Source organism: Stegodyphus dumicola, chromosome 10 (assembly GCF_044657685.1).
Source record: "Stegodyphus dumicola isolate Sdum_Otavi_A_Nest chromosome 10, ASM4465768v1".
Lineage (NCBI taxonomy): Eukaryota > Metazoa > Arthropoda > Arachnida > Araneae > Eresidae > Stegodyphus > Stegodyphus dumicola.
In genome coordinates, this window is record NC_140777.1 from 23,964,937 (window position 1) to 23,990,167 (window position 25,231).

Genomic DNA, 25,231 nt, shown 5'->3' on the forward strand with positions numbered 1-25,231 from the left:
TTCAAACCTAGGTCGAACTACAACCTGGGCGCAGAAGCGGTACTTCATTGTAGTATTCTTAATCAAGGGTCCTCAAGCACTCTGTATCTGAGGGGGGGGGGAGTCTAAGAAGGGACCAGAGAGAAAAGTTTCAGGGAGGGAATGAGTCAGGCTTTTATTTAACTATTAAGAATTTAGTTTCAATTTATGAATATTAGAAACTACTTTTATTCAAGTTTTGCTATTTTTTCTTGTTCAATTTATAAGGCACGTTTAAAAAATAATCTAAATTTAAACAAATGTGTATGCAATTTTCGAGTTTTGGAAAGGATGGAATGAGAGTGATCGTCTAGCAATAGTGAAAGTGATGCCTGTGGCAAAAAAAGGTTGAGAACCCCTGATCTAGTCTATCCCTTCTTATAAAATAAGTATAAGGAACAGGGTAGATACTTTAGATACTTTTACCCAGAGTCCTTTACCGCGAACGGGCTGGCTGCATGGGCGTTTTCGTGGTTTTCCCCATGTATAACGTGTCTACGAGCCAGCTTTCCTTAGAAGTCCTCCACGAAGGCATTCCTTCCCTTAGGCAGATAGCCCTAGTGTGTTTTGCCGTAACTAAATAAACCAAACCAAACCAACCCAGAATCCTTTATGAGAAATTTCCGTGTCATATAATTAAACAAGTGCTTTCTGATTAACTAGTAATTTTTCTAAACAATTTTACAGTTAAATATATATATATATATATATATATATATATTCTAATACTCGTAGCAAATACGTATATACCCATAAAATATCTTCCAGGTATCCTAAGAATCGTGGTTATTTCACATTATTAAATATAAAATATTTTTGTGTTTATGCGCATATTTTATTTAATCATTCATCTGTTAATAGAAGAGTATTTTTATGAAACTTTCACAGCGCGGAAATCAGATACCATTTGATTGTTCTACAATTAATAAAATAATTTTAATAAACTTTATGCAAATATTTGAAATCAAAGTTTTTCTATAAAGAGCATAATAATTTTCGCTTGGGAGGCCCTGAATTTTATATATACACCTACACATATATATAATATTATAAATGACTAGCCATCCTATGCGTGGGGTGTTTGAATTTTTAACTTTGTTGCTCTATGTAATTTAAATTTTGTCCGTAAACTGTGTATTATCAAGTCCCATTTTATAATGAAAGAAGGCTTTAAGAGCTTTTACTCGATGCATTTTCATTCTAAAATCCGTAGAAGAGTACTTGTCGTGTTTAATATCTTCAGAAGAGTTTTAGAAGAGTTTTATTTTCAGTCTAAGGTAAAGTTTTCTAAACAGGATTCATTCCAGTGAACTAGCAACATGGCTGTCGACTATTTCTGTTTTATTCTAAACGGGTGCTTAGGACTTTTTTTGTTACACATTTTGGACATCTGTTTCATTTTTTTCGTAATATTACTATTCTAAGCTTGACACATAATTTATTATATATTTAATTTAATTAAAATTTTTGTAAGGAATTTCTTTGCAAAAGGATGTCAGTATGAATTCACAATCAGTGGTATTTCTTTTCAAAATTAAAATTTTGTTATTTTCTAAGAGCAAATTTTGAATGTAGAGTATGTAAGGTGCTCGACGCGAATTCGAGAGATCCGTGGTCCGAGTCCCGGCGAGGGCATTGCTCAGTTTTCATCTCTCGTGCTCTGAAATAACCTAATGTCTCTACAATCTGATAGAATTCCAGTTAACCGTTTAGTTTTACTAAGACTTTCATCTTGTAGATTCCTGAGCAGTTTTCATCTTCTCCTATAATATGTTCACTTTTATTAGTAAAATAAACACTTAGTAATGAATACTGATATAATATAATAATAGATAAATATAATAATATAACTTAATATATATATATATATAATATAATTTAATGTATGTAATATAACTTTATAGTGAAATGAAATGTTTATTCGGATAATACTAGTTTGTAATTTACATTAGAAAATTTAGAAATTAGTAAATACTTCTTGCGGAAGCCAAAACTGAAAAAGTAATTTAAAGAGAACTCTTTAGCTAAAACAATTTAATCAAAATTCAAAAGATGAGAACTTAAGACTCTTTCCCAAGGGTGAGAGAAAATTATCAACTTCTCAGATTGTGTATTCCCAGCCATAGACCAGAACTGTCTCCCAAAGACATTAATACATGTATGTACGTCGCATTTAAGTACCTTAGAAAATAAAATCTGCAAGTTTTGGAGCGGAAGAGTTATGACTGAAATAACCTCAGTAAAAGTGAGTATTTAAAATGAAGTCGTTTTTACAGTCTTATATAATATTATTTCCATAACGCTGTTGAACAAGCTTCTGTATTGTTAAGATGATTATTGCTATTCCAGAAAACTGGTAATGAATGACCCTCCTAATAGAAACCTCTGAAAAAAACCTTATAAAGGCATGCAAAATAATTAATCTGCTTTAATTAGTTATGCATCCGTCATAATTTTCTCGGATGCTTAGTCAATCCTGGAACACAGGAAGTGCTAAATGTTATGTGTGTGATTGTGTAAAGCGCGTTTATTTTGTAAACAGCTGTGGTTGTTTCAGACACTTTTACTTTGTAAAATAATTTATAAACCAATATTTTGTTTTTAACATCGTCATTACTGAAACTATTTGAACTATGAGCATAGATGCTGATTTAAATGACATTCTGATGCAGCTCTTTTCATACTGTAATTGGAGACTTGAATCAGTTGATTTTTCTTGAGAAGAGTTGAATCAGATGAGTTCTCAGAAGCGAAAAAGCAGTCACTGTCCTTTATGGTTTGTAGTAATCTAGATTTATTTGTTTTAGTATTCCGTTTATTGGATATAAAGCTGTTTCCAGTTTATTTGCATCTAATTAAAGGTGTGAAATTTAACTTGATCATATATAAATCTTTCGCTGCCTTTTTTTTCTTTGGTAAATTAATTTCATTTTTACTCGCCACGTAACTCTAGTCGTTCAGGAAAGACTGTTGTTTTGCAAGAGGGATGTAGTCTATTTGGTAGTGGAACTTACTTAAACCAATAATATGTCATCCGATGAAGACAAGCTCAGTTCCTGATAGGACCTAATTAGTTTTAGTAGTTATGATCTGATTCTAAGCAGTATATTAAATAACCAGATTATTAAAAATATCTCCTAAATAGTATATCGGTTTGTCTTTCCCTCGAATGATACCCTGAAGGGTTACCAGCATAATTACGAGGCACGGCCTGGTGCAAAATTACCCACAGCTGTTCCTAATAATGGGCTCATATTCATGGAACTGATGTTCTGCGCAATAACATCCCAGAGATATGCAGTAGAATTTATTCCGCAAGCCTTAGAATTCTTCGCGAAGTGATCCTGAAACTTCTCACGACTGTGTAATGGCCATTCATTTGTTTATAGACAGGCGGCTTGTCCTGATGAGATGAACTGTTCTCTTCGTTGACATTAAAACTAGATATTGAAAAATAATAAGTTAATGCTTTTTGATTCTTTCTTTACTGATTCCTTTAGTCGTGAAATCGTACTTTACGATAAAGTGAATCTTACGACATACTAAAGTGCATAAGAAAGACAGATTTGAAAGGCGATTTTGTCCCTTATCATGGAACAAATACTAAAGATGAGTATAATCACTTATCCACGAGAGTTCACCTTATCATCCCATTGACTAATTATGCTTTAAAATGTTTCTGTGATTAGTAACTTTGATTTTGAATTAACGCGAAATGTTTCGGTTCATTAATAGAGTTGTCGCTAAAGGATATAATAAAAATTTTATTTCACTCTCCCTCCCTCCAAAAAAGCCTATTAAATGCTAGAAAAAAGGTTTTATTTAATTCGCTGTATTACGGTGAAACATTCGAGGGCATCTGTCTATGGTGAGAGTTGCCTTTCATGAAAGAATCTGCCGAGGGAATTGGCTGGTATTTATATTATAGATGGGACAAACGAACTGATCCTTGTAGCCAGCCTGTTAGCCAGAATACGAACCAAAGTAGAAAATCCATTTTTTTCGCCACTGGTTCTTTGTTACGTGAAGAATTTTGTTTTTCATGTGTTGGGTGTGTATATTTGTATTGTTTGTATAAATTGAGAAAAGTAGCAGCTTTTGATTTGAAAGTTTGGTTCTTGAAGTTAATTAGAGATATTCTTAATAAACGAAATAAAGATAGTTTCATTTCAGTCAGGCTAGAGATATAAAGATAGTTTCATTTCAGTCAGGCTAGAGATAACAAACTTACTAATAAGATTTACTCCTAAGCATTTCAGTATCATGTGCAATAGCAGTGAAAAAAAGCTAAGTCATTTATTGTAAAATTACAACTTTTTTCCCAAGCGAATTTTCGAGACAAAAATGTGTCTTTAAACAATTTAAAAATTCGATTATTCTTGTATGTGTTTTTCTCAAAATAGAAACATAATATAAATGACGCAATAAAATTTCAAATTTATGTTCTGCCCATAGTTTTAGTCCTCACATCAAAATATTTAGTTATTAGTAATCTTCGTCTTTCCCACTGCGTGTTCTTCTCGTGTAAATGGCACCGCTTTCTTCGAATTGCGTAATATAAAATATATAAAAAAAACTTCTTTAGTTAAATGCATTAAAAATTATTTTCAGTTATTGTAATGTTCTTAGTAGTATAAAATCATGTGATTTCCGCATATGAATTGTATTCCGATATTAATCGAATTTCTGGGAATTGAAGAATTGATAATTGAAGAATTCAGAATTGATAATTGAGACACGTGAGAATGATAACATTCCATTCCCGTCAGTTTGTTGAATAATTTTCATTTAAAATTCGCCATTGTTAGCGGCTTCCTGATTTCATTTTTAGTCGCATATACGAAGATTATTATGAAAGCTAAAATAATTTTTTTATTTTTTAGTGAATTTATTTATTCATTTATATGCAGTTTACAACTACCGTTTCTTTGTTAGCATCAAAACGGATTGTATTTAATCGTCAGTTATTACAATAGGTGAAGCTTTAATTTCTCATTAAACAAATAGTTTTTCAAATCTTTTTACTTCCTTGTACAGTAAAGGATTGTAATCACGAAAATTTTGGATATCATATTTTGACTGCTCTCGAATACATTTGGAAGATGTTTTAGCATAACATCTGTACGTAGGGGCAAAATAAAGGAATCTTTTGTTCCAAAATGAAATTGTGAAATGGATTCAGAAGAGATTCTTTTTCTTGACGTCTGTACCCATGTATATGTGACGTATATGGGACAGCTATAACATGTAGTTGTGCACCTCTCTTTTTACTTGCAATCGGCCGCACCAAGCGCATATATATAATTAAGATAAAAAATGTTTTTATGTGTATTAACTTTTCACATATCACGACGGTCAGATTAGTTTTTTCGTGCATTCGCATGTCTTCCAACATTGATTTTTAACAGTTTTTTTCGCGTGTAAGCAGTTTTTTTCCAGTTTTTTCCAGATTAATATTTTTTTAACTTCTTCTTTGTTAATATTTTAGTAATACAGCGTTGAACTATTTCGTAGAGCTACAGCTCCTGGTAACTTTTTACAAGATCGCTGCAATGTTTCTACCTACTATTCTTTCATATATTTTTGCAGCATTATGCGCAAAAAAATTTTTAAGACCAAATAGGTCTTACGTCTCATTACTTGTTAGCTTTACAATTTCTGTTTCAATTAAGATAAAAAATATATAAACCAAAATTATAATTTAAATTAACGGGTAACCCTTTAGTTCTCCCTCTCTGTTTTAAAAATCATAATAACTTCTGTGCATTGCGTCATTTCTAGATTATTCCATTATTCATGGCCTGCGCAGTGGTGATGACGTAATAATCGGGAACTGAAACTTAAACCAAAACTTTTCTCTTCGTGTGCTTCCACTAACTACGCACTTTAGCTTCTGTCTCTGCAGTGCTTGTGCGCAATTTCGCTGGGCTCGCTTCCTATTGAAATAATATAAAAAATGTAAATGTTCTTGAATAGGCACGACCACAGTGTCAAGCGAACTGTGGCTACAAATATCAGTTGCAAATAAAAATGGAATTAAAACAGTCTCGACTGCCAAGTTTTTTAGATCTTACGAAGTCAACACATTAGCATGCTGCGCAATCAGGGTTCTTCCTCTTCAATATGGATCAACGATTTATCCTATGTATTTATTACGCATCGACGCTGCTCCATCTTTTCTTTGTTATTATTACATATATACACCTACTCTGTTACCTGGCTCGGTAAGCTCAGCTTTTTTTTTATTCTTATATGTTGGTAAACTATGCATTTTTTTCTTTAAAAGTAATTAAGTTATGCTTTTCTTATGTTCCAGTTAAGGTTTTTATGTCTTTAGTTAATATGCATGCAATAGTTGTAGAGTTATCGACAATTTAAAAGTTTAAGTCTAACGAGGCCGCCACTTATTTACACTTAAAACTCTTAGTAGAATAGTGAATTAAGTCAGTTTTTGCGTCTTCAGCGTCTTTCCGCCGAGTGGGGCCAAAAGTAAACTTTCAGTTTTGTGCACCGAAAAATCTGTCTTCTTGCCTGCTATCTGAATTGCTTGTTTTTGCGAAGGAACTCTAATTTTAATTGTAAAAATTTATTTTTAACTGTATTTGATGTTTTATGTTTTTCTATATTTTTCAATTCTTAATGAAGATGTTTTGAGTTTTTAAGTCTTTTTACCTTGCCACGAAGTGAGAACCGAATTTATTAAATGAGAAATATATGTGTAATGAAATTCGAGGAAATGAGTGTAAATGAAATGCAGTAAAAAGTGGGTATAATTTAATAGGCCATACAAGGAAGTCATGTGGTTTCCACATCAGATATTTTTTATATATGTGAAAACATGAATTTAATATCCTGCGGTTGTGTGTAGGTAATAAAATGTATTTTATTTAAATTTGAATTATAGAAATGAATGAGTCTTATTTAATGGATTTACGATTGATGAGTATCCCAAATTGCAATCTTATTTATTATCTTCAGTTTTGTACTGCTGCTCATGAATCTACAAAGTACCTAAACTCTCTTAAAGACGCCGAAATAGGTAGGAAATGCAGAATTTCTATATTTGTTTAAAGTTTGCATGGAATTTAAACGGCTGAGGTACAGTTGTTAGTAGAAGAGAAACTTTCTCATTTACTTTGTTTATTTATAATAATTTCCGAATTTCAGCTTTCTTTCACTACAGCTTCTATTGAATCCATTGCCAAAATGAACTGAGGATTATCGTTCTACATGAGACACATCGTAAAGAAAGCAAGCTGCTCCCTTCTTTTTGGAGAAGAGGAGTCAAAGAAAGTTTAAATCATCGACTATCGTGAAAATTTATGTCAGTTTCCTAGTTTAATCACCCTTGAATGTGAGATCGTGTGGCACCTTGCGTGTGCCATTGCTTCTTAAATATTTCATGAAAATGCGTTGAAAAGATCAGTATCATGATTTGCAATTAACCTACTTAGAAACGAAATACAAAATACGATTTGAATAACTTGCACACTACCGTAATTTTTTCAACTTTTTCTGAGAACAGGATACGAACGTCTCAACTCGTTTCCTTTTCCGTCGTAGTAGTATTGTCCGTATTCGCTGGAAATGGTCCAAAACCCTCAGCAACAAAGCTCTCTGAGTGGGAGACTAGTATTTATGAATGTTCTCCCTCCCGAATTTGCATATCATTTAGACGCTAGCGGAATTCCAACTTTCCCAGCAAAGTCAAAATTTCGATCATTATCTGCCACCAGCTTTGTGAGGGTGAGCCAAATGTATTTCTATCCTGTTCCCATGCTGCTTGAAATTTTGTCCAGGCGGTTGTTTGTGATTCTGGCAAACAAGGATTAAGAATTCCATGCATTCTTCTCCTGGAAAAGAATTCATTTATACTTTTATATAAATAGCATAAGGCAATCATTTTAAAATAGATGCGTACTTATATTAAATTGTTTCTAATAATTTTTATATGCAAATGGCAGCCCACATATTATTAATCTCCTTAATATATATTCAGTGGAGAGCATTTTGTGTTTAAACTGTTTCCTCTGTTGTATAGGTGGCGAAATCTCTGAAGAATGTCACTTGTTGAAGATGCAAAGACGCTTGTAACACTTTCTTGAACTCAATCGAACTATTTAATGCAATTGTATTTTGGAATAAGCGTTAGTAGATTTAGTATCTTTATTAAACTGCGTACCATAAGATTATGAAACTTCATATATTGCACATTTCAAAATTCTTTATATGCATTATTATTTTCGCGGAAGGAGAGGAGAAGGGAATTTAGCGGAATTTAGGAATTAAAATGGAAGTATGATTTAGGAAGCGGTAAAGAGAATAGTTTTCTGGCGTGTAAAAGCTTCATTCTTTATTCACCCTGTGTAAAAATAACTTTAAGCCGACAGAATTTGATCTTCGTTTTGAGACTAAGTATGTAGAACGTTTTGAGTACGTACGTAGTACGTTTCTCAAACGTACGTTTTCTCAAACGTTTCTCAAACGTACGTAGTACGTTTTCAGACGTAGTTTTTAATTTTACCTGCCTAAAATTACTAGAACGGAAACTAATCTATACAAGAAAACTATAAAAATCCATACATGCGTACTGCACACTACAACTAAAAGATACTGTGAAACGTGTCAGCATCTAGATAATAGCTCCATGTTAGGATAAAATCCACATAGAATACATATACAACAAAAATATACATGGAAAAGTTTGCTAAAGCAGTCTTTTAGCCCTAATCTCTGCAGTTTGAAGTATATGTTGTACAATTCTCAGCCTTGTAGTTTTTAACTATTTATAGATATAGATGGTTTGTGTTTATGATTATGTCTGCAAGTAATACGTTTATAGTGAACATTTTAAAATATTCTAGAATTTCTATACTATGCACTTTGCGTCCTGTCGCTTACCGCAAATCTTTAAAAGCGGTGCCAGGATATTTGCTGGAAAAAATATTCTGCTTGTAAGAAGACCCACGCAGTTAAAACTTATGTCCTTCAAATTCTTTCTAATGTCGTCTCTTTTGAAGTTCAGGAAGAAAAATTCTTCATCTTTTCTTTTTTAAATAAATTCTTTGTATCATGCCGTAGTAAAATAATAGATGAAAAATATTGTAAATATTGTATCGAAATGCTTATTTTAATGACGATTGAAAAACAAGAAAATAAAAGAAAGGAATCTAATCAAAGTAATTGCCAGGAGCATAGTCCGCTGAGAAGAACGTTTATAACATCTTTGTAAATATCAGTCCCTCTAGAAGTTAAACAAAGTTCTCTGCTGCCCTTTAAATTTCGTTGTTGGCAAAGCATTTAATGGATAAAAAATGGCTCAATTATCGGAGAATAATCTGTTCGGAAAATATCAAGAAAGTATAGAGAGTAAGCCGAAATTTCGCGTCCAGTTTTACATTTGCTATATAGTTGATTCTGTCATATGTCTTTGGGCTTTATCCTGACACAACTGCACAGATTTATTAAATAACACACACAAATTTAGAAGTAAAGTTTTTATTTTTAACTAATTACCATTGGTAGCGCAATAAAAAATAATTTTTTATTCAAAATACGGTGCTGCTCGCAGTGATACGAAACATGTGCAAAATCGAACAGTCATATTCATAGTGCTGATTGATTAAGGCAAAGTTTGTCCTGCGGTTTGCCGCAGATATGTTTAGTATCGAGCTACATTTATTGGAGCTTGTGGAATAAGTAACACCAAGAGAAGCCATTGTACAATAAACGTCTTCTTTGGAAGCAAAGATAATTTCGAAGTCTTCTCCTGACACGTCTTTTTCTTCGACTGCAACAGACGAGTATTATTGTCCTAGAATACCCGCTTTACATCTGTAGTCATAATAAGTTGCAGGAATCGTTCTTTATTTAAGAAAAAAGAGTGCACTTTTAAACGCCGTGTTTTGTTTCATCAACGAGTTCGTGAAGGATCCACTTGTTGTTCTTCCTTACTTTCCTTATTATTGCCAATAACCGTGAAAAGTTGAAGAAGTGTCCATTGAGTGTCATGTCTTGTAAAGTTGTTTATTGGGAATCTGATTTAATTTAATCCTTTAATCCATTCTAATCAGTGGAGGAAGAATGATGGTTATGGAGTTCGTTTTGTAGCCTCCGATCTCCAGAGTAAAATTTTGCAAACCAACACAACGAGCATATCTCTTATTAATTGCTCTTTTATCGAAACTTTAACGATAATTTTTTACTGGTGCCGCTGAAGAATTTTCCATTCCGAACTTGAAAAGTATAAGAAAATTAATGGGTTAGAATCCATGACTGAATTCGTGTTAAAAATATTCTATATTTAATGCTCATTGAAGGAAACAAGAATTACAGTTGCTTGACCCCACTCGTGACATTATCGCATGATATAAAGAATGGGAATAAACCTCAGTGCTTACTTTCTTCCGCAACCTGTAGAATCCTGATGTCATTTAAAAGCTATTTCATATGCAACACCCGATAATTATAAATAAAATGCCTCTAACAAATATTAGTAACTTTAAGGAACTATTGTTGTAACTAGTATACTTACTGTCTACTTACTAGCTTAAATTTGGAGAGAGGAGGCCATGTTTTGTTCTGTTTAGAGAGAAACTTAATAATAAAAGCACTTTTCAGTACGTATGACCATTACTGAACTTTCTATGAGTGCGTAAAATTGCCCTCAAGCAATAGTAATAAATCATAATATAAATGCTTGCTTAGAAAATTTTAAAGACTTCCACAAAACGTAAGCCGTGCCAAAAATTATCAAAAAAGCAACTGCGCCAGATTGTATTTGTTTTGTGGCGAGCATTTAAAACAACGACATTTATAACTGTCAAATTGAGTATTTTTTTTTTCTGTTTATCTTGCGCTAAATTAATGGTGTTTTAGCCTTCTTCTCCGCTGAGAATTTTATTTCTGGGTTATTAACTTCCAAAACCCATTAATTTTTAAAACAATATCCCCTTTTGCTCACCGGCTTAGAAATTGCCTTCTTACTCCGTTAAAGAATGAGATTTCTTTTATCTTTAAGCCTTCGTTTCTTAAATTATTAGTTTCTTCTTTATTTTCTCTCCCCGCCGTCATCTCTTTTCTTTTTCTAGATTGCCGTTTTGACTTCTGTCAGCTGTGTAATGAGTCATTTTTGAAAATCAGGAATAACTCGGAATTTTTCCTTCTGCTGCATTTCAAGCTAAAAAAAAATTGTATTTTGTTTTGAACCTAGCATTACCAGTTTTTGCTAAGTTGTAAGAATTATGTTTTAATGAGAATTTAATACATTAATGTTTAACGGAATTGTCAAATTTAATTTTTGAGTAACCGATGCGTGATTTTTTTTTAGTATCAGCAGATACTAAATATCATTTAATGTTATATAATTAAAGTCTTTTTCTTTTCAACTTTTATCTAGTTCTAGTTTGATTCAGCGTCGATGGCGATTTATTATCTTCACAGAAGCTTAACAATCAAAACTTATTGAATAACTCAAGATAAATAATCTTGAAGTGAATTTTTTATTTTTAGTTGCCACTCGTAGCGTAATCAAAGATAATTTACTGTTCAAAATATAATACTGCTAGCAGTGATCCAAAAGATGTACAAAATAGGACAATCAAGAAATCTTCGGAGTGTGTGGGTACTTTAGCCAAAGAGAGTTTTAACTCAAGAACTTACGGATTGTGCTGTTGTTATTAATAAAGCATTTATCATACTTCATGTGATGCAAATTATCCTATAGTTTCTCGGGCAAAGTCTAGATCAGCTTCCTGGTAGGTACCATGATTACTGTACTGCAAGATTTGCTCCCCAGAAATTTTTCCAAAATTCCAGAAATTTTTGGGCGTATATCGTTACTAACTCATAGTCTGCTTCAAAGCAAGTACTTACCAATACTACTTATTGGGTAATTATATGTAAATGTGCCTTCGCTTCTCTCACTTCTATAAGTCAAGTGACGCCTCTGAAGTCGAGCGTTAGGAAGAACTTAATCTTGTATAACTACTTACCTTGGTAGATGCTATGTTATCTAGAGAACTGCCAGGTTATCAAACTTATTTCCAACTGCTGTCTTCTGATGAGCTCATTCATATTAACTAAATCTGCATGATTTTCGAGTGAGTTAAATTAGAAGTGAGACAAAAGGGAAAAGCTAAGTAGCAATTTAAAAGAAAAATACGAATTCAAGAAATACTTACTTTTGATGACTTCTATGTCATCACACATCTTGAAAAAATTCTCAGTAAAAAGACTATTAAGAACGTTCTAGTTTTCTTGCTATTGTTTGGGAATATTTTTGACGGCTAATTTAAACCAGAGTATTAGATTTAAACTCTTATGAACATTTAGCTCTCAATCGAATTTAAATCGGTTGTTTCTTCTATCTAATACCAAAGTACCGTTTCATTAACTATTATGCAAGAATTTCAGGAATACTAAATTTAGGAAACGTATTCTATCTTGAAACCGAACTGTATTCACCTCCTTCTCCTTCCGTGTTAGCTAAATGCGAATTCATAAAAAGGTCTTTTTACATAACAAAATCAGTTATAATTGCCTGAAACATTTTAAAGAAAAAAGAGTTAAACATTTTGCAATATTAAATCCATCTAAATATGCCCGAGTAATGGTTAGTAGTAAGTCTAATAGAATTTCAAAAGCTTATGGGGTACGACTGGTTATCTATAGAAAAGTACGTTTTAAGATTTATTTTATAGAAGAAATTCCTAATACTAATTGTGCTTAATGTAGTTTGTCAATACAGCAAACTGCCAGAACAGTTAAAATTCTAAACTTTTGAGACGAATTTCCAATGTTTTTTCCCCTTTAGAGAATTAATCTGAATTAAAGCTGCGTGAACTTTTAAAATATGATATTTTCAAAACTTCTTTAAAGGGTAATATATTTATTTCTAAAACTATTTATATTTTACGAAAATACAGTCGTGTGCAAAATTAAGTGAGCTAGCAAATTATGTCTAGTTTCATGAAACCTTTTAAAGCAAAGGTACTAATTATGCCGTCGAAGAATTATACAGATATTCAGAGTCGAATACGTAAGCGTACACGTGCTGGTTTGTGGAGCTGGCCGTGTTTCTAAGAGTTAGGTAAATTTTATAAGGTATCCTGTAAAATTAAGTAGCCACGAAAGGTATGGATGGCAGAATGAGATGGTGAATTGTCGGTAGACTGGAGACAGGCCATTCACAATACTTTCATTCAAAAGATTACCTAAGTGCATGTTAGGAAGTGCTACTTGGGAGTTATGTTATAGGCTGTCCTGTTCAAGTGCAGCCGAAATGTAGCCGGCAATTACAGTGGCGAAACGCTTGTTAATAGATGGAGTTCTATTACCGACAGCTGAAAAGACTAGTTTCATGAGGAGGTTTCTCGCGTGTCTAATAGAAAAAAATGGGTCATTTACTTACAAATATCCTTCACGAAAGCAATTTTTCCCACAGACAGGTAGCCCTAAAGTGCGTTTTCATATTTCTAGTAACCGAATCCACTCAGATTCAGGCGCAAGTAAACTAATTTAAGGTCTTACTATTCACCACTTATTGTTCACTTAGTCACTTATTGTTCGAGATTTTTCTCTTATTAAAACTGAAGCAGCTTATAAATTTTACTGACAATCAAAATAAATTAAACTGAAAACTTGCGTTTTCAGTTTAATTTATTTTTCTAAAAATACCTACAAAATAAGTTTTGAGTTCTCTTTATTTTGCGTATGACTCATACCGAACGTCCGAAAATAATGAAAGAAATGCTTTGTGGGTGAATGAGAAGCTTTAAAAAATGTTGCAAAATGAACAAATGAAAAGGTATTAAAAAGGCGGTTGTGTATTTTGTCCAGCTTTGTTCTTCTTCTTCTCCAAAGCAGCTGTTCTAAGCTATTTCAAGCCCATGATCAGCAGTTGCGGAAAGTGTTAAGTGCTTTCCTTAACTGCTACTCATTGTACCTTTGAAGCACTACTATGATGACTTGAAATGTGATATTGCCGCTTACGACTGCGATCGGATGCAAACAAAACTGTCGCATTATCCTAGAAACTTCAACAAAGAAGTTAAAAAGATCATTGCAAGAAGCGCATTGCTGTGAGGCTTTTATAAATATGTTTTGGGGGCTGCCTTTACCTGATCAAATATCATATAAATCTTAGAAAATTAGATTTCTGGAATTAACACTTTGTATATTTAAAAAGTACAAACAAAAATATCATTTGTTCATTCTAGTAAGTCTGCGAAAGCTGTATTGTTTAAGTGTGTTAGATTAGAAATAATAGTATCTTAAAAAATCGTTTCCAAAATCTTAATGAACAGCGATTTACTTGACAGCAAATGTGACTATATCTAAATTTTTCTGCTTACGTTATTTTACTACCGTAAGGGACAAGAATACGATTTTTTAAGTCCGCATTAAACATGATGTTCTTTTGCGTTTGCGGTGTTTGAGTCTAAATTTTGAACACTTCGACCTTAACATATTAAATGTCAATCTTATTTAGCTCAATCGAAAGCAGGTCCTAAAGGACAGACGCGGATTTTAATATGTTAAACGATAACAATCATGGAACTGATATTATACGAACCCAACAGAGGAACAAACTTCCAATTAGGGTAATACTTTGTATAATTTAGTTAATTAAATCTAAATTTAGCAAGTTAAATTCAAAATGATCCATATTTTTATCAGCGAAAACCGCGGTGGCATTAGTAATTTATAATTTCATATACTGCATTTGGCTAAACTAGGTTCATTAAAAATTATTACGTTTTGTATTTATCTCTTCCTGCCCCGAATGATTGAAACAGTTTTCAAAAAGCATTTATAGGCTTATTTTGAGAAAACTTGTAACTGGCATTTCAAATATAGGCTCAATATTTTAGGAAGTTAAGCTTGTAGCTATATAATTCAAACATCGTGTGTGATAACTGCCAGCACCGTTTCCATAATATCTGTATATTTGTTGATGTTATAGAACGTAGATTAAGATGTATGGAAATATTGTCAACTCATACGATATAATCCTAGATTTAATGTGTATATTTTGTTGATTTACATTATGTATATATTATTTATGTTTGTTCATTTCTCATTACATAATTAAAATAATGTCGATTTCAAAATTTTAGTAACATACACCGCACTGTAAAAGGTACGACTCTACCTTATAACTTTAAGGTGCTAAGGCTGAAATCTGAAAATGTTGTCCTACTCCACCTCCTGCAGATGCTTTTATCAGACGTAGTAGCTTATAATGACATATTTTCTAGGCACTATGATGACCAGCAGCTCTATCATATTTTTTTTTAATAAAAAGGTTTCATTTTTTTAATATTTATAGACAGTTTTTGTTTTTTACTTAATTAACGTCAGCCGTTGTTTCATGCTCTGGTAATCTTGTTCATTTTGTATTGTGATAGTCTATGTGTTATTATTTTGATAGTCAATGTGTTATAGGGAGTAACTGAAAGTATGTTATCGATATTTAAAGTAAAGACTTGTAAAAAATTTTTAAAAACAATGTTGAGAAATTATATCTTGTAAATAATAGGAGCTTGGCTTGTATAGTTTGGACCCAATTTAATCTTGCGAAGGAGTTAACATAGCGAATAAATAAATGCAAAAAAATTTATCTTGAGTTGCAAAATAAGATCAGATTGCATTTTACATTTAAAAAAAATTAAAGCAGAATTTCATTAACTTCGAGCAAAATCGTTTTTCCCGTTCAATTTTGTTCACACATGGATAAATTTGTTTTCCCGGTATTATGCTTTCATGCGTCCGTTCGTGGACCACAGTCACGCAATAACAAAAATCACGCAGAGGAAAATGAAATAAATGGAATGCTCTAAAGTTCTTTCCGTAACTTTTTTTCTTTCTCCTCTCGCCCGAAGTAAACGGGAATTTTAATGTTCGTTCTGCGTGTTTTAGTAACTTAACGCTTCAGCTTCAAGACATTGATATTTTCTTAACTTAGTATTTAAGCCTGGTGAAAGTGATATTTCTTTATACGTGTTCATATTTCTTAATTAGAGAACTTTTATTATAGCACAAGTTCATTAATGTTTAAAAAGAAAATATAATTTTTTTGACTCTTTGTAATTAATTTTATCTGAACTTTAGGAATTTTATCTTATATCTTACTAGCAGCTTCGCTGCCAGCCTTCGTCTGGCTTTTAAATTTACCGAAAAAATGGCTAAAGGTAACACCAAACGTTAAATTTAAAAACTGCGTAGAATTTTACTCTGCACAACAACTTCATAAAAAAAGTTATTGCGTATAACAAAATTGCAATAAAATAAGCAATATCCCTTAATACAAATATTAATTAACCTAATAAATAAATTAACCAACTTCCCTTTGCAAAATCTCTAAGTACTCAAATGGTATAAAGGAGGTTAAGAACTTTGTTTCCTAAAAAAATCACTCAAAACTTTTCAATAGCTTAAGAACAGTCAAATGAGCAATAAATAACATAAAAGAATGCAAAATACAAAAAATTCTGAAAAGCAAAGCATAATTAATGAAATTTTATCTTATATTTTCAAGAGAAAAAAATTACAATGAAATAAGCTATATCCCTCAATACAAATATTAATTATCATAATAAAAAAGTTAACCAACTTTCCGTTGAAGAAAAAAAATCATGCAAAAGTTTTCAATATACACACAGTGAAATAAGCAAAAATAACATGAAAGCAACTCAAAAAACATAAAATTCCGCGCAGAATTTTACTCTGCAGAGCAACTTTATCAAAAATAAATAAATAAATAAATAAATAAAAATGCATATATATATATATATATAAGACAATGAAATATGCCAATCTCTTAAAAACAGTGACATAAGAAATACGATGAAAAATTGTTGCCTAACCCATATTTCTAAAAGAATGTATTCCAAATGATGAGATTTCATCAAAAAATCTATCGACAGCAATAAGAAAGGAAAATTGTTGCCAAAATCACATTTTTAAAGATGTGAGTTGTGAGAAGTGTACTCGGAAGCTTCATTTAAAAAATGTTTTAAAAATACAAAATATTATCATTCTTCCAAAATTCTTTTTGTAAAAGCAGTCGCAAGGATAAAAGTTTAACGTGTAAAAAATCAAAGAAAAATAAACTGTCCATTTTTAAACATAAATTTTTTTAGAAAAAATCCCGTTGAAAAGGTGTTAAGCTCACTTTGTTAAATAAATTCGTATTTAATCGATGTATTGAAACACGAAATTTATTTTAAGTTCGTAAAATAGCTAAGTGCTTACGTTTCATGACGATGTGAAAATGGAGTGAGAACTGGGCGAAGTCATACTGTAAGGATCTTAAGTTTTACTAACGTTTATTTTATTTTAAATCTTTACTATCACTTCTTATTTTCTACTTCCGGCCAGAATTATAAGCGTGAAGGAGTTTATGCAAAGTTGTCTGGCGAACGCCAAGTATTTAAGTGTGGCCTTTTTGCCAAGCAGAAGAGAGGAAGCCGTGAGTTCGAAGCAGGCCGCTTACCTTAGAAGTTACGCAGTTGCTACTTTGCCTTCCAGGCCAGAGGTTTTAATCCTCTTGATAAATTAAACGTATTGTAGTGTTCACAGTCTCTGTGCTACATACGCTTTCTGTTATTATAAGGCCAATCTTATTCTAAAGTTAAATTAGAGTTTAGTTTTATTTTGATATCTTTTAAGTTAGACCCCGAGTGGAGGGTCATTGTATTCCGAAGTACGGAAGTCATTGTATATAAAGAAAAAAATAAAGGGTTTTGTATACCCTTCGTCTGTATCCTGTCCACTTACTACAATTAGTGAACATAGCTTTAGTAAGCTCTCTGTTCTAGTCAGGTCATTGTATGTTTCCGAAGAAAGTTAGAAGAAACATTGAACCTGATAGTGGCGCCCGACGAAGAATAACTATGGCCGAGTTTCAAGAAGAACCTGTGCTGCCTGCAGAAACAGCTCAGAATCCAGAAATGCCAGCTGCCGCCCTGGAAGGATTTGGGTATATTGTCCAGACCATGCGCGCTTCGATAAAACCAGAAGCAACGTTTAATGGAAACTCACAGGTAACCAGTTTTTTGGAAAAATTGGATGACCACTTCATGCTCTACCCCGTGCACGAGTTTCAAAAAGTTACCTTAGCTACCAGCGCTTTGAGGGGCCAAGCGCTTAACTGGTTCAAATGTATCGGCAGAAGTCTCTTGGGTCAAGCAGGAAGTCCCACCTATACCTACGAAAATTTCAAGACTGCCCTACTAAAAGCCTTCCCTGTTGTAAGGGATCGTGCGAAATTAGAAACAGAACTTTTCAGTATATATCAACAAAGAATGGAAAACCTCTCCAGGTTTATTTTAAGAAAAATTCACGTTTTCAAGCTCTTGTATGGAAACCGTCCGGATCCTGAAATAATTCAAGTGATTTTGCCGAGGTTACTACCCCAAGTGCAAGACTTTATTGAATTGAGAAATCCGACTACACTGGAAAAATTATTTGAGCTAGCAATCCAGTTTGAAAGTAGAAGAACGGCGGACGTCGAAAGAAGACGCCAATATCAACAGCGAAACCAATTTGGTACGCCAAGACTACAGCAAACTCAAGCACATGGCTACGGAGAAAAAGCGAATCAGTGGGCAAGGAAACCCGAGCATTCAAAAACAGCCGGCGAACGTCGACAGTTCAATAGCAACCCAGGAAAAAAGTCTCAAGGCCAGTGGAGAAAGAAGGAAAGCACCGAAAGAAAAAATAATTTAAACTAAAACGGATTTCTGCTGACGAGAGGGTGCGGAAATCCGAAGGCCACGAAAACCCCTCTTCCTACAAGTTAAATACAGTAATGGTGAAAAATTTAACTCTTCCGAAGATTGAAGTCTTGGTAAATAATATCCCGGCCACCGCACTCCTGGATACCGGCGCGCAGTGTTCCTGTGTGGCAGAAGTCTTTTTTAGAAAGTATTTTCGCAAATACCGCATATATAATGCGGATAATACAACAGTATTAGCGGCGCAAGGAGAACAATGTAAGTGCGTAGGTAAAGTACCTTTGTACATCCGTATCAAGGACGAACAAGTAAAGGTGATGTTTTTTATAGTAAAGAATTTGCAAGCACACTTAATACTAGGAATAGACTTTCTTTCAGACGCACAAGCTACACTGGATTTTAATGAAGCGTCTCTTAAGCTGACGATGAAGCCAGTGCGTGTAGAAAAGGTTGAACCGCCAAGGGTAAATCTCGACCACCTGCCTAATGACGAGCAAGATAGAATCCGACAAGTGGTAAGTGAATTTGCTTCCTTATTTAGTGATATTCCAGGATTTACCCAGGTTACTAACCATAGTATTGACACCGGAGATGCATTGCCGGTTCGTCAAAAACCATACCGGTATGATAAGAATAAGGAAAAAATTATAGAATGGCATATTACCGATATGCTACGTAAAAAGATCGTAACGCCTATCTCAAGTAGTTATGCTAGTCCGGTGGTTTTATGTAAGAAAAATAATGATTATCCTTTGGAGCATCCAAAAAGGTGGAGATTCGCTATTGATTACCGTAAATTAAATTCCATAACGAAATATCCGGTATATCCGTTACCGATTATAGAAGAAATTTTAAGGAACATAAAATCAACCAAATTTATGACAACTTTAGACTTAACGAATGGTTATTTTCAAATAGGGATCAGGCCTGAGGACGTGCCTAAGACTGCTTTTATAACCAAGTCTGGCACTTATGCATTTTTGCGAATGCCGTTTGGCCTTTCAGGCGCCCCAGCAACATTTCAGCGATGCATGGACATTGTGTTAAGACCTGTTCTCGGAAAGTCCACATTTATCTATTTAGACGATATCATTATTACTAGTGATAATCTAGACCAACATGTACAGGATTTAAGACAGGTGTTTTCTTTATTAAATGAGGCCGGTCTAAAAGTTAATGTCGAAAAATGCAAATTTGCAGCCCCTGAATTAAAATATTTAGGTTACAAAATATCGCAAAAAGGGATCGAGACAGATGAATCAAAAATAATCGCGGTACAAAAGTATCCCACTCCAAACACGGCAAAGAAGCTCTCTTCTTTTCTAGGACTTTGTTCATATTATAGGTCCTTTATAAAAGATTTTGCGGCTATCGCTGAGCCATTGTTAAAATTAAAAAGGAAAAAGGCAAGATTCTCGTGGACGGCCGAAGCCAATAGTGCTTTCGAAAAATTAAAACAAGCATTAACGCAAGCCCCTGTGTTGAAATTTCCTGAAAAGGATGAAAATTTAGAAATTTCAGCGGATGCTTCGGATTATGCGGTAGGAGCGGTACTTTCGCAAAATCAGCAGCCAGTAGCATTTTTTAGCCGAACTTTAAATCAAACACAAAGAAACTATTCCGCGACCGAGAGAGAGGCACTTGCAGTTCTGTTAGCAGTGCAAAAGTTCCGAGTCTATTTTGGAAAGGCGCCGATAACAGTATATTCTGATCATGCGGCGGTAACTAGATTGTACTCTGGAAAAAATTTATCCCCAAGGTTAATAAGATGGGCACTCAAGCTGCAAGAATATAATCTGGTAATCAAGCATACCCCCGGAAAGGAAAATATCGTAGCAGATGCCCTGTCACGAATTAAATTAGACGAACAGGGTAATACCGTAAAAGTTGCAATGCTGACAGCGTGTACAATAAATTCCCGAGAAACTGTAATAACCGAACTGGGTAAGGATCCTGAGTTTGGAAGTATTTATGAGTATTTGAAGGATCCTGAAAATTTTAGCCACCAAGATATTGTGGCGATAAGAAATAGGGCGGCCCATTACGAACTAATAGATGGTCTATTATTTTATACAAAAACTACGAATTCCAACAACGAATTTCGACCTGTTATCCCAGCTAGTCTTAGATTAAATATCCTGCAAGAGCTCCATGACAGCCCTTTAGCTTCTCATGCTGGTATTCGAAAAACTACTCAACGCGTACGCGAGGCAGTCTACTTTCCTGAACTGCAAAAGTTAACAAGGGCGTATGTCCAGTCCTGCCCAACATGTCAAGCCGTTAATTATATTAATTTCCGCCCGGCCGGGTTTCTAAATAGTATTAAATCCGAATTTCCAAATGAAATAATCGGTATCGATTTATTGGGCCCTTTCCCAAAAAGTCAGTTAAACAAAAGTCGCTATCTCCTTGTTATAGTTGATCATTTTAGTAAATGGACCGAAATTGTTCCCTTAAAACGAGCCTCCGCGAAATTAGTTACCGATTCTATTTTAAATAAATATATTTTAAAATACGGGGCGCCCCTAAAAGTTATATCGGATAATGGTCCTCAATTTGTAAGTAATATATTTGAAGACATGTGCCAAAAACTGGGCATACGTCATTTAAAAATGGTCCCGTATCGGCCGCAATCAAATATAGCGGAACGGGTCAACAGAAATATAGTGAAAATTATCCGTAGTTATGTTAAAAATTTTCATAAAAGCTGGGATAACTATGTCAATGAATTTGCTTTCGCCCTTAGGACCGCAAAACATGATACAACGGGCAAAACTCCTGCTGAGTTATTTCTAGGCAGAAAGATTATAACACCGTTAGATAAATTATTTTATGTGCAACAAAGAGCCCCAGAATTTAAAATGGGTGATATAGAAAAACTAATTAAGGAAGCAAAGAAGAATACGGAAGTAGCACAAAGAAAACAGAAGCTCTATTATGATTTGAAACGACGGGGAGTAACTTATAAAGTAGGGGATGAAGTACTAAAAATTAAGCATTCACTTTCTTCAGCACCAGAAGATAAAACTGCCAAATTTTTCCCACGCTTTGAAGGACCATATGTTATAGAAAAAATAACTCACGCTGTTGTAGTATTAAAGGCAAGAAATGGCGAAACCTGTTCCGCAAACATTGACCAGATAAAACCATTCTATGACCGTAATAAAATGCAAATCTTTTCAGATCTTTTGCAGGATCCGGTACGGCAGACACCGCAGGTACAAGTTCCAGAGGTGGGAAAACGACAAGTACAAGGGCAAGCCAATGAGAGACAGAAGCAAGTGAAAAGAAAATTGCCCCGCGGAAAAATTGAAGGTACAAAGAAAAAGAAGTCGTTCCACCGTCCAAAAAACAGAGTTCACGAACACCCCCAGAATGAAGAAGGGAGAAGGACGACGTATGTGGAAAAGACCGGGAGAAAGGACGGCAACTAAACCCGGCTGTGAAACGGAAGATTGACTCATCCGACAGAACTCTCCGCAGCAAAAGTCGCCGAACTGCGGAAGGGCCATCAGCGGCGGAGGAAAAAGTACAAGAAAAATTTGAACGGCCAACAACGAGGTCCAAGCAGGATCACGACAGAAGTTTCCCGGTTCCACCAAGACCAGCTGCCTTCAAACGGCCAAGACCACAAGCAGAGGACAGAAGGAAGATGTTCAAGGGTGGCCGTAGTGGTGAAAAACGGAAGCTTCCAGAGGAAAGCACTGAAGGGCGAGCCCGTACAAGAAGGAGGATCAACCAAGCTACGGTTTGCAGCACCTTTAAAGACTGGGCCCAGAAAAGGATGTCTGAATATTACAAAGATAAGTAAAATTTTGTGTTACTTTACAAACTTAAGTTAATCTTTCATTCTTACTGCAAGTGGCAGATTTGAAGAAGTTTTACCTCATGCGAGGTCTACCTTTATCGCCAAAAGGGCGAGAAATGAGTTGTGACCGATTTTCTTATTATGTTTTTCAATTACTCGCGCGTAAAACTAAAGTTGATGTATAATAGCGTTGTATAAAGACTTAAATATTGTAAAAAGTTATTGTATAAATTTTATTTAAAACATTCTAACAAGAAAGAAGTTTTAGTCTGAAAGACTTTTTGAAATGTAGTATTATTTCAATGTAGAAAGAATTGGCACTTGCTTTGAAAAGAATAGAAGTTAACAATGTACTACTAATGTATGTTTTCAAATGTGTAAAATTAACGGCATCTTGATATGTTCTTGTATACATGTGAACTGTTATTTTGAATGTTTAGAAATAACGTGATATGGTAAAAGTGAAAGTAATGTTAAAAAATTTGTTATTCGTGTGACTGTAAAGATTAAATCATGGTGAATATGTGTTAAAGGTTGAATGATGTAGTTAGGCTCTCTGACGCTACACTTTAGAGTTAGCCACTTTCAGAATAGTACCTCAGGGTCTAGAGTTGAAATTAGGGTGTGTTAAGAGGTCTCGTATGTTGAATTTTAACACGTTAGTGTTTTGATTGTAGGAGGAAGTGTTGAACACATAGACAGAAACACATTCGTGTTTGGTGTTTTTACAACACATGTCAGAGAGCACGGGGAGAGATAATTAAAATAGTCATGAATGAAATAAGAATGTTAAGAAAAGTATATTCTATATGTTATTTGCAATGTCATTCTGTAACATTTCATTAAACTAGTTTTCCTTCCAGATCTCTGGAAGGAACCAGAATTGAATAAAGCTCCTGTTTTGATGCAGTACAGATGAAAAAGAAAAAAGATTGTTGTATATTCCGGGAGCTGCTATTGTAACAAATTTCTTTCTTTTAAAATTTTCTAGTTTCTAGCTAAGTTATGTTTGTAAAAGTTTGGCCTCGCGTTAGTTTCTAGAGCTAAAAGTTTTCAACAAGGTCGTTTTAGACCTCAGTTTCAAACTAATTAACTCTGGCGGGAAGTATGTAAGGATCTTAAGTTTTACTAACGTTTATTTTATTTTAAATCTTTACTATCACTTCTTATTTTCTACTTCCGGCCAGAATTATAAGCGTGAAGGAGTTTATGCAAAGTTGTCTGGCGAACGCCAAGTATTTAAGTGTGGCCTTTTTGCCAAGCAGAAGAGAGGAAGCCGTGAGTTCGAAGCAGGCCGCTTACCTTAGAAGTTACGCAGTTGCTACTTTGCCTTCCAGGCCAGAGGTTTTAATCCTCTTGATAAATTAAACGTATTGTAGTGTTCACAGTCTCTGTGCTACATACGCTTTCTGTTATTATAAGGCCAATCTTATTCTAAAGTTAAATTAGAGTTTAGTTTTATTTTGATATCTTTTAAGTTAGACCCCGAGTGGAGGGTCATTGTATTCCGAAGTACGGAAGTCATTGTATATAAAGAAAAAAATAAAGGGTTTTGTATACCCTTCGTCTGTATCCTGTCCACTTACTACAATTAGTGAACATAGCTTTAGTAAGCTCTCTGTTCTAGTCAGGTCATTGTATGTTTCCGAAGAAAGTTAGAAGAAACATTGAACCTGATAATACTGTCACCTGTTTGGTACCCAAGGCTCTGAAATCTTGCTCTCCCTGCCACCATTTTGTGGGCTTGTTCTGATGTTACTGCCAGACGAGTGAAATAAGTCACGACACACAGTGTTAATTTAGAGGAAGTTTATCCTTAAATTAACTGCGATTGAAAACAAAACTGGGCATTGTAAATAAGACAAGCATAGATCGAGGAACAAAGTTACGTGTTACTATAATACTAAACTACATTATTAAAATAACAATATCAGAATAAGTAAAAAAAAAAAAAATCTGAAACTTTTCAGATTTTTTTTTTTAATTACCTTCCAAAGGGGCGTTTTCTTAACGTTTTGTATGTTACCTTTATTTATTAACTATCATGTTCTTTGCACTTAAACCATAAAATTCACTTCAACAGCAATGTCGCAAAATAATTTTAAAATGAGCATGTATCTTTAGAATTTCCGATATACAGTTCCGCGCGCTGGAGATAAAAAGGTCCCCCCCCCCGTAGAGTGTTACAATTGCTCGCTTTGAAATCCTTAAGTTTGTTAATCAAAAATTCGTTAAAGTTTTACAGATAGGAAATCGATAATAAAACAAATTCCAAATTTCAAATTTGGTCTTCCACATGCCCATATTCGTAGGAGGATTACGTCATTCAAAATTCGATGGCTCTATGTACCGTTGTTTTATCACAAAGCGAGAAATATACATACATTTATGCAGATTTTTCATTATTTAATTTCTTGAAATATAATACAGGACTCTAACATTTGGTGGCAACAGTTTGAAAATGAAACGGACATTTATAGTGATTCAACGCAAAATCGCAAAACGAAAACAATAGTCCTTCAAGGACAAAGCCCCTTTGTACTAATAAATAATTACCATAATAATTAGAAAGCATAGACCAACAATATTGGCTCCATCTATCGAATTAAATAGGAATAAAAAATCTAAGTTATTACAGTAAGTTGTTATAGATTTTGCGAAAACG

The 25,231-nt window shown here is 33.8% G+C and overlaps 1 protein-coding gene across 4 annotated transcripts in view; it reads left to right on the forward strand.

The window, feature by feature from the left end:
• CASK (peripheral plasma membrane protein CASK) overlaps nucleotides 1–25,231 on the forward strand; it is a 608,377-nt gene that overhangs the window by 440,296 nt on the left and 142,850 nt on the right. The window contains exon 1 of one of the 4 annotated variants that reach the window (XM_035373321.2): nucleotides 5,953–6,242. The exons of the other annotated variants lie outside the window; for them this stretch is intronic. Coding sequence (XP_035229212.1) covers nucleotides 6,162–6,242 — 81 coding nt within the window. The 5' untranslated portion in view covers nucleotides 5,953–6,161. Of the gene's footprint in view, nucleotides 1–5,952; nucleotides 6,243–25,231 lie in introns of those variants that run through there. 4 annotated transcript variants of the gene reach the window in all.